This window comes from Cupressus sempervirens, chromosome 1 (genome assembly GCF_028749045.1).
Source record: "Cupressus sempervirens isolate cs-2001-9-10 chromosome 1, ASM2874904v1, whole genome shotgun sequence".
Taxonomy (NCBI): Eukaryota; Viridiplantae; Streptophyta; class Pinopsida; order Cupressales; family Cupressaceae; genus Cupressus; species Cupressus sempervirens.
In genome coordinates, this window is record NC_143118.1 from 356,882,591 (window position 1) to 356,895,813 (window position 13,223).

General features: G+C 35.6%; 1 protein-coding gene across 2 annotated transcripts in view; it reads left to right on the forward strand.

Moving 5' to 3' along the window:
• Positions 1–12,854, forward strand: part of CRR1 (Dihydrodipicolinate reductase, bacterial/plant) — an 86,427-nt gene extending 73,573 nt beyond the window's left edge. Inside the window, exons 8-10 of one of the 2 annotated variants that reach the window (XM_089825337.1) lie at positions 11,692–11,790; positions 11,902–11,988; positions 12,116–12,854. In XM_089825337.1, the coding sequence (XP_089681463.1) occupies positions 11,692–11,790; positions 11,902–11,988; positions 12,116–12,148 (219 nt within the window). In that variant the 3' untranslated portion in view covers positions 12,149–12,854. The remainder of the gene's footprint in view (positions 1–11,691; positions 11,791–11,901; positions 11,989–12,115) is intronic. The other variant, XM_089825346.1, reaches the window with a different exon arrangement.
• The last annotated feature ends 369 nt before the right edge of the window (positions 12,855–13,223 follow it).

Sequence of the window (13,223 nt, forward strand, 5' to 3'; positions counted from 1 at the left end):
AGTATCATTACTCGAGGGAACTAGTTCAAGATAAAGAAGTAAGATTGGAGTATGTAAACACTAAGGAACAAATAGTTGATATTTTCGCTAAGGCTTTACCTATGGATGCACATGAGTATCTAAGAGGTAAATTAGGGATGATTCCCCTAGCTGAGGGTATTTAAGCAAAGATGGAACTTTGGATCAAATGTGTTGATTAGAATATTTTAAAGTTGATGCAAAAAGTTATACTTTAGGAGCTGCCTAAAGTAGTGAAGAGAGAAGTACATGATGTTGTATCATTCATAAGATAGATGACAATTGGAGAACTAAATTCAAAACACTGACATGAAGATATCTATATGGTGAAGATGTATGAGAAAGATGAAGTGTCTTTGGCATTGTTGTCAAAGAGGGAGATATTCATGAAGAGTTACCATATGAAGAAGAAAACAAAAAGAGATGTTGGAAAGAGGGAGAATACATTAACGAAGACAAATCAGTGAATGGTGTTGCCAACAATCAAGGAATTCAGAAGTTCAGGAGTTGTATATCAAGAGGGAACTAATTTATTTCATGATTTGTGTGTTGCATATCAGAGCTGCATGAATGAGAATCAAAATAAAATTAAAATGGAGATTGTTAAACACTGAGATGAGAATTAGAATGAAACCAAGGGAGTTGCTCAAAGCAATTACATGTTTTGGATTGCATGGTAACTAGAAGTGTTGCCATCAATGCCAAAGAGGGAGATTGTTGGAACTACAATCAGAACAATTGTTATGCTGTCATTGATGTCAAACCTTATTGGTAAGACATTTGCTATTTGAGTAGAGTACCATATCAAGTTGATTGATGAAGAGGATTTAAAAAGGTGAGATAACAAAAGGACCTAGAGGAAAGGTTGGGTTATGAGAAACTACAATGGGCACTGATTAGTTAGACCTTGACAAGACAATGTGATTGTTGACACGTAACCTAAGTGAAGACGATAGTTGTATTGAAGCCTAGAAAGAGTGATCAATAGAAGACCAAATGCATAGGCTTTACCGATCAAAGAGTAGAAGATTAAAGAACTAGAAGTATATGCCAAGTGATGCTAGTGTTGACCAAGCAACAATATAAGCTAAGCAAAATATAGTGTCGATCGAGTATCAATATCGACCAAGTATCAGAAAGTATGCTAAGAAGAACAATTAGTATTGACCGAGTAATTCAGTGATGACCAAGTTTCAGCACAGTGTTAGCCGAGTAACAACATTTTTTTAGTTTATGAGAAAACTTTGATTTTCAGCTGACACAATTGAATTATTGGAATATGTAAAACATGTTGAAGATAAGAATGGATGACCTAGAACATCTAATATATAACAAATCGTGTTTGAGCGTTTCAATGTATGGATTTGAGGATAACCGATTCACCCCCCTCTCAGTCGTTCTAAATCATTCTAACAAAGATGACTTATGCAAGAAATTTGTAGAAGAAATGTGGAAGGAATTTGAAATGTCAATGATTGGTGTGTTAAATTCTTTCTTGGATTGTATGTAGTTCAAAACAATAAATTTACTTTTATTTCTCAATCCAACTATGTGAAAGAATTGTTGAAGTTTGATTTAGAAAATTCAAAACCTGTTTGCAATCCTATTGTTACTAGATGTAAGTTGACCAAGGAGGATAGTTCACCAAAAGTTGATACAAGTACAGACTGATGATTGGAGGATTATTGTACCTAACTGCTATTTTGCTAGACATTATGAATGTTTTATGCTTGGCAACCAACTTTCAGCAAGAACTGAGAGAATCACATGTTGTGGCAATAAAGAGAAGCTTCAAATATTTGAAAGGAAATGAAGATATGGGATGATGGTATTCCATAGAATCATATTTTACACCGACAATATATACAAATGTAGATTGGGCAAGTTTTTTGGATAACAAAAGAAGTACCAATGGCGGAGCCAATTTCCTTGGCTCACAGTTAGATGCTTGGTCAAGCAAGAAGCAAGATTTTGTAACTTTGTCAACTACTAAATCATAATATATTTTTAACTGCTTCATATAATGTGCAATAATACATATGTCAAAGAATCCAATAATGCATCGTAAAACAAAATATATTGACATCACATATCACTTTATCGGACAAAAGGTTGAAGAAGGTGAAGTTAAGATTATGTACCCCACAAAGGATCAAATTGCAGACATATGTGTCAAACGTTTGTGCAAGGATAGTTTTATGTTAGGGAAAGTTGGGCATTCTGCCCCTTTTTAGTGTTTGCTAAATGCACTAGTGTGTGCATTGGTCCAGTTCTTTGCATGTCTATACTTCTCTAGATCAATGCTTGGAGGCTTCCTCTTCAAGAGAGCAAAATGTTTTAGCAAGGAGGAATTTTGTTTGGCCCTTGTCATTGTTGTCAAAGGGGGAGTTGTTTGGATATTGAGATCCTTGTTGCGCTTTATTATTAACGAGTATTTCCATCAATGACAATAGAGGAGATTGTTAGAATGTGAGGTTGATGATATCCATGTTGTTGTCATTGATGTCAACATTGTTCTAACCTCTTGGTGTGTCGGTTGTGTATTGTGTGGTGTGTACCGATAGGTATGGCATATCAGTTGTGTATTGGTCAACATTTACTAACAACCTGTGTATTGGTTGACGTGTTCATCGATGGAATTGGTTTAAATGTTTTATTTGTCTACGTCTTTGGGGTAGATCTTCGTAGTGTTGGTAGATCTACTTGGTGTGCAACATTTGGTGAATTGTATTTTTGGGTTTATCCAAAGCATTTATGTTTTGTTTCTGGCGACTACTTTGTAATGTGTTTGCCATGTCCGTTGGCACTGAAGATTGTGTAGATGGCATCGCATGTGTGATGATTCGAGGATGATTGTTTGGTCAAGGTGATCTGTGTTTCATTTTTTTCACAGGATGGGAAGATCTTGGTGTGATCTGTTTTAAATTGTTTTGGTCAACAGGTTTGAGGGAAGTAAGTAGTATAAGTAGAGTGAAGATACCAGTTGGTGTGCATGCATGATGCTTTTATGCGACATATATGTGATTTAAGTGTGAATTTGTGCAAGCAATGGCAGACTATGTTGTTGAGTATCAGTGACTGTGTTTAGTGGTGGATTTAACTTTCACTCTTTGTATTTTGGTTCTAAGTTGATTTTTGGTAATGAGCCTTCATTATATCTATGGGTAGTTGTAGTCGGTAAAATGTGTAGTGTAGCCGACGAGTAGAGTAGTACCCGAACGGGCGCGTGACGCTTGAGTCACCCCTTCAGAAAGGTATATGTACACGTCTGAGATGGACTTTGGAATCATCATTGTAATCATTGTGATCATTGTAGTCATTGTATTCAGATTGTAATCAGTAAGTGCATATATGAATAAAGCATTTGTTCTACATGTGTTGATCTTTCTTTATGTTTTGTTTCTGGCAACTACTTTATAACGTGTTTGCCATGTCCATTGGCACTGAAGATTGTGTAGATGGCATTGCATGTGTGATGGTTCGACGACGACTGTTTGGTCAAGGTGATCTATGTTTCATTTTTTTTCACATGACAGGAAGATCTTGGTGTGATCTATTTTAAATTGTTTTGGTTAACAGGTTTGAGGGAAGTAGTATAAGTAGAGTGAAGATTCCAGTTGGTGTGTGTGCATGATGCTTTTATGTGACGTATATGCGATGTAAGTGTGAATTGGTGTAAGCAGTGGCAGACTATGTTGTTGAGTATCAGTGACTGTGTTTAGTGGTGGATTTAACTTTCAATCCTTGTATTTTGGTTCTAAGTTGATTTTTTGGTAATGAGCCTTCATTATATCTATGGGTAGTTGTAGTTGGTAAAATGTATAGTGTAGCCAACGGGTATAGTATCCGAACGGGCGCATGACGCTTGAGAAAGGTATATGTACACGCCTGAAATGGACTTTGGAATCATCATTGTAATCATTGTGATCATTGTAGTCATCGTATTCAGATTGTAATCAGTAAGTGCATATATGAATAAAGCATCTATTCTACATGTGTTGATCTTTCTTTATGTTTTGTTTCTGGCAACCACTTTGTAACGTGTTTGCCATGTCCGTTGGCACTAAAGATTGTGTAGATGGCATCGCATGTGTGATGATTCGAGGATGACTGTTTGGTCAAGGTGATCTATGTTTCATTTTTTCACACGACAGGAAGATCTTGGTGTGATATGTTTTAAATTGTTTTGGTCAACAGGTTTGAGGGAAGTAAGTAGTATAAGTAGAGTGAAGATTCTAGTTGGTGTGTGTACATGATGCTTTTATGTGATGTATATGCGATGTAAGTGTGAATTGGTGCAAGCAGTGGCAGACTATGTTGTTGAGTATCAGTGACTGTGTTTAGTGGTGGATTTAACTTTCACTCCTTGTATTTTGGTTCTAAGTTGATTTTTTGGTAATGAGCCTTCATTATATCTATGGGTAGTTATCAACATTGGCAGTGAAGCCTATCGATGGTGACCCATATTGCAGTGAGCATTACCAATAGTGAGCCTCTTGTAAAAATCACCTTAACCAGTGTCACCGTAACTAGTGTTCATTTGATGGGACTTAGCTTCTATGTTGCTTTGCCTAGTTTGAATTTCAACATAAATCTTGTTCTTTGTGTCAATGTTTTTGTGCTTTTTATGTTTACATTTTCAATGGATGTTTAATGTGCTTAACCAATAGATTAAAACTTGCAGTTGATATTATTTATAAGTTTACTGATAGAGCCGAAGTCTTATAATTTTGTGCCAGAATAATTGATTCAACCCCCTTTTAGTTATTTGGTCTGTTCAACAAAGATGCAACATTATAACTCTTAGATCTAATAATGGAAGTGAATTATGTTCAAACAAATATGATGAAGATTATGCTAAATCAATATTGAAAAATGCTGAATAAAGATTTATAGGTCTTAATTTGAACTAGTGTTTATTTGATCCCCAACAAGGCAGAACATTTATTGATATCGATATTCTCCTCTTTGTGATCGGTCAATGACTCAATAGATAGTGCCATCAAAAGACATAAGGAGGAATGGATGTGACTCTTCAGGAAAATGTCTCTTTGAAGGGACACAAAGGAATATTCTAATTAACAAACAAACCCATTAGTTTGTGGATTAACCATTGTGCATTTTGCAACATACTAAACAATTCATTCATATCCTCTGATCTGTTTATGCTAGTGGATCATTTCACATGAACTATCTTCATGCACATATGATCGATATAGATCAAGTAGTTACAGCCCAATCCAAGAGAAAACAATAATCTGATTGCTCAAATTTTCATACTTAGGTTGATCAGTTAATGCAAGGATGATCCTTTTGAATATCCTTGAATTCTGATCGATGCTATCATGTTTTAACACTCCCTCTTAGCTAGGGAAGATAACTAAGTATGAACTGGTTTAGATATCACCTAACTCGTGATATCAAGGAGTATACAAAACATCAAGTCACATGACATTCATTTATCCTAGTTATGTTATGTGCACTAATATCACATTGCATGATGTCTACCATAACATATCATGGCATGTCCATGGATATAATGTCACATAATATCCACCATGATTTTAGGATTAACCATGGACAAATAATAATTACATGCAAATATAACCAATATCAGAAAATAATAAATTGCACAAAAGAGAACACAAGACACAAAGGTTTAACGTGGTTCACCCAATCCCTAGGCTATGTCCACCAACAAAAAGTCCAATATTATTATCATCCAATGATTACAATCCGCAATCCCTTACAACTCAATACTGTCACAAGAAGCTACAATCTCATCATTACATTATGAAATCCCTAACCGTAAGCCATTTTATACAAGCTTTTTGTCGCTTACAAAATTAGGGCTAGAATAATTTATCCAATAGAAAAATAGCAGTCAACACCTTTTACAAATATAAAGTCGGTTGAGCTTTCACGAAAATCCCCACAAGGGCGTTGCCCCAAGACCCCACAAGGGGCAATGCCCCTTGACCCCGTCTTGCTAAAATCTAGGGGAAACCACACTGAATAAAGTGGGGGAAAATTAACCTCTAAGTATGATTAGGCTTCACATTATAACACATGATTATCTCATTAAGAACATATTGATACACAAACGATATCAAGTCAACATGATATCTATCAATAAGTCAAAGAGATATTAACTATCAAGATATTTCCATGAATATCAAGTCAACATGATATTCGTCATGATAGTGAACATTGTAAAGTTGTCACCTTACAATGTTGAATACAAGTGTTCATTATTTGAAAGATCATCACCTTTTAGGTATGTACACACGAGAGAAGGCCTATTAAAGTCATGGAGTCACACACATGACAGTAAAAGATTGTGCACAAAGTTACCACAAATTCTCTCATGTGGTGTTGTCATGGTGCCATGGTGCCACACATGTGACATCCACCATGAACCATATTAGAGGGTGGATCTTTCAGAACTACTCCCAGAGTGTGGAACAAGTGTTCCACTTTAAGCTTCTCTCTCACAAAGAAGAATCCAATAAAGTACACTTCAACAAATCATTGTTGCCAAGACTCTCTTACCAACTTCAAGCTAGTCTTCAAATGCACGAGACTCCCTCTTGGCAACTCCAAGCAGTCCTCAAATTGACAACCTTTACATTGGTAGGGGACTTGGTGAGAATATCTATTGTTCGTTCTATAGTGATAATGTAACTTGTCTAGCGACCATCTCCAATATTTATTCCCTCTGATTCACTATGATCAAAGATCCACTAGGTAGATCCTCTAGCAACTTTCTTTGTTCCAATCACAATATTATTTGTAGTAGTAGTCCCTCGCATGCAAACTTGTTTGATTTCATAGTAACATGAGTGAATGAAATAAACTATGGATTTATCTCCAAGCTTGGGGACACCAACATTCATGATAATATGGGTTCTATCTGAAGCTCCAATTACATGCATCAACCTCTTGACCTTCTCATCAAACTCCCTCTGAATCTGATGTCCATCTTCAATTCAGTTTCGTAACTTCAATTATCAAGTTTTTCTTTCCCTTGAGTGCAATTTCTTATGCTTCTTGGTTTTTCCTTGTTGTTTCAAGCAAAACACCAAGAATGTCACTAGCATGTATACCTACTATCTGCATATATACCTTATAATAACTATTTTGATATGAGTGATCCATGTCTCCTTTGAATAATTATGATTAAAGATCCACTTGGTAGATCTTCTAGCAACTCTTTTTGTTACAAAGACATACCATGATTCGCAGTAGCACAAGTGAAATGTTAGGCTTCCTCTTCACATAGAAAGATATAATCTCAATCATCAAAGATATTCACTTCAACAGTCTCACTCTATCTAGCATGATCATTAAATGACTAATGAATTCTAGACCAAAATTTTCCTTCAAGAACAACCTCAAAGACAAAGGAAAAGATCAAGCAAATGGCTCTTTATACCACATATAGAAATATTATTAATAGAAAGAATACAGTGAGTAGATAAATGTAATACTCAAAGATGAGAAATACTTATTTGCACATTAATGGATAAAGATGTTTCAAGTGGGAATGGAACATTGTTTATCATTCCCCTCCACAATGCGAAGTTCCCAATCTTATATTGTTGAACAATTTTGCATCATATTCAAGTATGGAAAACTTAGTTATTTTTATTCTTCTCTCATTGCTATTTTAGCTTCACTCTGAAATATATGTATAATAATTATTGTTGGGATGGCTAACCTGTTTCATCAAAATTTGACTGAAGCATATATGCTCCCCCTCTTTCCAAGGTTGCCTCTTCTACAACTAAATGGAACTCCTTGTATTGATTTTGTTTAATTATGTGTAGAATATCTCCTCAAACTATAACCATATGAAGTTTGCTTCAATTAATATATGTGAAAATCAATGATTCTACTTGATAAGCTTGTAAAGTAGGGATCCTAATTGAAAAATACTTTCTTCTTATTTGAATACTAACTTTATATTTATAGCCTATATAAATATAGTTGCTTTAATAAACTTTTAGAAAAAACTCAATGGATTAATAATAACATTTCAAGTATGCTTTATTACGCCACAAGATATAATTTAATGCCTAATTCAATAATCGACTCTCTTAATTTTATAATCACTCATTATAAAGTTATTTCCAAGCTTTTGACTTTATTATTTCATCTCTCATTGCAAATAGAGATGCTTGCCCACTCTTGCCACCACTTATCTTGTGCAGCAAAATCCGCGAAATCTTCTTGTCCTACAATTGCCAGTGCCTTCAGCAAGAAACAACAATCAAGAAGTAATTTGCATATCAACGCCATTGCCATTACTAAAGAACCTCCTCGTCTTACAGACAGATACCTTGTTGTGCAGAGCCCCACTCCCGAATTGGCTCCACTTTCTCTTCCACTCTTTATTCAGATGAGACCTTCCATTTCACTCATCTGGACAATCATGAGGACTCTACTACTCCATCAGAGAACAATGAGGAGTTGTGTTTTTTAGAGTCACAGAGAGAAATTCAGGGGTCTAAAAATAGGGAAGGAATGTTGAGTCCCTTGAGTCTTTCTTTGTTAGTCAAGATCATAAAATATGGAGTGTTTGTGAGAGCCTGCTACGAGTCCATTGAACTGCAGCCTAGATCCAAGCATTATGGGAGCTGCAAGTATAGCTGGAAGAGTATTTTTCGAGACTTGGTTATGGAGGATTGTTTGTAAAGTCACCATGTATATCTACGCTATGCCAGATGTGAACAGCCCAGAGCTGTTGAAGAAGAGAGTGGAAGGTGAAGGGTGCAACTATATTGGTTACGTAGCAGTTGCAAAGGATGAAGAGGAGATTAAGCGAGCAAAGGAACATTGTTGTTGCTCTGAGAGGCACTGTGACTCACATGGAATGGATTGCAATTTTTGAGGGGCATTGCAACTCCCTCCCGACTGAATCCCCTCAATTTCAGTGAAGATGTCAAGGTGGAAAAGGGCTTCTTGGGGCTCTACACTATGATCATTAGATGTCCTTTTATGGAATCTTCATGTATCCAAGGAGTAGCTACTATCCCTTTACCTGAGCTTTACTATACACATGCAATTAACTATATCATTTGCATGTGCATCAAACATGACTCCTTATTGAGAACACTATGCAAAGTTAGAACCATGCAAATGTTTCATCATATAGCCTTCATGTAAGTAGCTCAGTGATCACCAATATCTTTAGGATCAAGTATACCGCCTAAAACAACAAGTATAGCCGACAATTTCCCCACTACCCTTTTGAGATACATATGGAAAATCATGAAATCAATCAAGGGAAAAGCTTCCATGTCTATTGTAACTGTACTCCCCTTGGATAGTTCTTCAATCCCAAGAACATCTGCACCGAAAAAGTGACTTTGACGTATACTAACAAGGAGTAAGAACTTGTGATATTTATATTGCTTGGGAACTTATCTTCCTTTGAAGACCTTCTCAAGAAAATCTTCATCTCCCAAGCAATACCAAGCATACATATGCGTGAGCCAAAGCATTTCGTCCTAGGCTCCAAATTCATGTACAGGGCTTCTACCATTGGAGTGACATTAGACTAAATCTTTTCACTAAAAAATGATGGCCAAGATGAACAAGTTTTAGTCGGGCCTTCATTGACTCCAACCATTTCTGATTCCCGTGTGTTTTGACAAGATTGAGTGGAGATTTTCTTCATTGAGATGGACAATTCTTTTAACACCATAGCCGAAGGACTTCTGCAGATGACCATCAGTCCCTCGAGGTAATCCTAGCGACTGTTTCGGGTGGATCATTGAGACTCCATCAGGCTGCTCGAAAGTACAGACTCAGACAGGTAGAATAAATATCAATTCCAGTATATCCTTGATCTCACCCCATATGCATTCTTTATTCTTTAGCATAGTGCTCTGTTTCTTTGACAGATTTGCAAGAATGATATATATACCTGAATATGTGCAGAGGGTTTTGCAGTGAATGTTCCATCCTGCCATGCTTCTATGTATTCAGGTCTTTAGGATCTTCCTTAAGCGGTAAAGCTTTCTTCAAAGGAACCTTGCTCTGATACCATGATGAAGATTATGCTAAATCAATATTGAAAAATACTGAATAAAGATTTACAGGTCTGAATCTGAACTATTGTTTATTCGATCCCCAACAAGGCAGGACATTTATTGATTTCGATATTCTCCTCTTTGTGATCGGTCAATATATATAGTGCCATCAAAAGACATAAGGAGGAATGGATGTGACTGTTTAGGCAAATGTCTCTTTGAAGATACACAGGAAAATTCTAATTAACAAACAAACATGTTAGTTTGTGGATTAACCATTGTGCCTTTTGCAACAGGCTAAACGATTCATTCATATCCTCCAATCTGTTTATGGTAGTGAGTCATTTCACATTATCCATCCTGATACACATATGATCGATATAGATCAGGGATGTACAGTCTAATCCAGGAGATAACAATAATCTGGTTGCTCAGATTTTCATACTTAGGTTGATTAGTTAATGCAAGGATGATCCTAATCAATATCCTTGAAATCTGACCGACGCAATTATGTTCTAATAAAATCTAATAACTTTTGTGCTAAATACAAAATCAAGAGGTAACACAATAACACCCTGTACTCCACAGTAGAATGGAGTAGTTGAGAGACATCACTATACAATCATGGAGAGGACCTAGTGTATGTTGGAGAACAGGAGTATTCCCAAGAAGTTTTGGATTGAGGTAATTTACATTGTAGTCTATCTTCTCAATAGTTCTTTGCCAAAAGCATAGGAGGAGAAGACCCTAGAGTAAACTTGGTCTAGGAGGACATCATAAGATCTTCAATTCTATTGCATATGTTTGTATTCTAGATACAAAGAGAACCAAGTTGGACTCAAACAGTAATAAGTTGGTGTAGCTAGTAGATTGACTATCAATGGAGGGTAGTAAAGTAATATTGTAATATTTAGTTTATAATGATCAAATAAGTCTTTAGAATCTACACTATAGGAATATTTCTTTATCCATTTAGTTAAATTCTTGCCTTTTCTTTCGTAGTTGTCACGCTTATCCATTATGGGTAAAGCTCGTGTAACTCTTACTTAAGGAGACTTTCACTCCTTAGTTTAGCATTGAATATCTTGGAAATCATTCTATGCTATATTTTTCAGATTGTAATAATGCCAACCCCATTATGAAGGTTAGATGACCACGATCACAATACCATAGCTATAGTTATGATGTATACTAATTTTGACTCTGAAATATTCTATTCAAATGGTTTATGCATGATTCTTTTTGGTATAGAAAAATATTTAGTGATAAGTCAGAGAAACTTACTGCTAGATTTATTTCAACAGAAATTTACAAAGAATTACATAAGGTACATGTTTGTAAAGTTCCCATCTATTTAGGTGTAGCCTTTGATACCAGAGATTACATTTTTCTTACTCTGTATTTGCAGTCATGGAGCTCTAATATGCAAAAATCATAATGGGTGTTACCTTTTTTGTATATGAAACAAGAGGATTATATTAAGATGGTAGCTATTAATTGAGATTGGTGATATCTGTATAAAAGATTCTATTGCGAAATGCTATAAATTTCTCTATGAAATTTTCACCTTGTAAACTGGTCATTTTAAGTAAACAACTAAAGGTTAGTTGAAACTGTGGGCATTTGATGAACAAAGGCAAGGGGTGCAGTTGTTGGAGATGGTGTACGTGTACATAGTATGGTTTTGCCAGGGCTCTGCTCAAGCATGGAAGTACACTTCTCTGCACCTGGAGAGGTAGTTACAATGAAATAAAGTTCAATTTTTTTGGCATTCCTTTTAGACTTGATTGTTAAGGATAACTCTATGTTGAAATAGCATGCCTTAATCTTCCCATTATACTTGCAGGTTTTATCCATAAAGCATGACACTACAAATTTGCAGTCATTAATGCCAGGCCTTCTTTTGGCTATTCGGAGAGTTGTTCGACTAAAGGTACTTGTCATGTCATCTCCACATTTTTTTCCTTTCTGAAAGTATGAGTTTTTTTGGCTTGAGTGAAAGCAAATGAATAGAACTTATTTAGAGATTCAATACTGTTGAAGTTTAATTTTTTCTGCAGTCCTTGGTCTATGGATTGGAGAAGTTCCTTTGAAAAAGGGGATTCGTATTTGCAAATCAACACTTAGCAACAATTTTACAATATCTGAGTAAATGGGGGGTTTCTTTTTCAAATATTTGAACATCCGAATTCTGTGGCTTAGATAAAATCCAATGCATGAATCTCTGTCAATGTTTAGTGTGGCTCCAAATTGTTTTGTTCCTTATTGCACAATACTTCATTATTCCTTCCCAGGTAAACATCTGATGCTTATTCTTGTATTTGCTTCCAATTTTTTTAGTCATTTGGCAGAGAGGCCAAAACATTTATTTATTGATCAGGGAAACATCTTGAAAAATTTATAGGATTTGCTACATGTTAGTGAATTAATTTGAATGAGCTCACTATAAAAGCTGTGATTTGTTGGCAAGAAATAAGTCTTTTTCTGCAGCAGCACAGATAGTGCCAGTGATACCTGCTTTTATTTGTAGAAAGATTTATTTCCCAAGAAGTTGGATCCCCTTTGTATTATTGTATGTGCAAGAGTATATCTTCATGGAGATAGCTTCATCATTCACCATTGAGTATTGAGAGGGGTGTAGTTAATAAGTAAGCACCAACATGAGCAAATGTGGAGACCCCACCCTCCAAGTGGGATTTGTAATTGCTGCTCAACATTGCAGACTGATTTATTATTTTTGGTATATCCACCAATTCATACAAGAGATGGATTTTTATAGAAATACTTTATATCTGGCAACATCTCCTTTATAATTTACCTTAATCCCTGTATTTGTGTAACTAAACTGGATATTACTAGGTACAGTGAAACATTAAAATATTGTGCTTTAGCAGGTATAGAAATGATATTGCTTTGATTAAGATAATTGCAAAAGTTTTTTGATGGAAACAGCCTGATGTGTTTTATGTGCATCCAAAATGTTGTAAGGTAGGCATAATGATGTCAGCATTGGTTATGCCTTAATTTTTCCTCCTTTTGTTTCATTTCTGACAGATTTTTGGCTAACGAATCCTTATGCCAATTAATTCCTCACTCCACGAAGGGACTGAGAAGGAAAGAATCTAAGATATTGTAAGAATGGTTTACTGCATATCCTTTTGCTATATA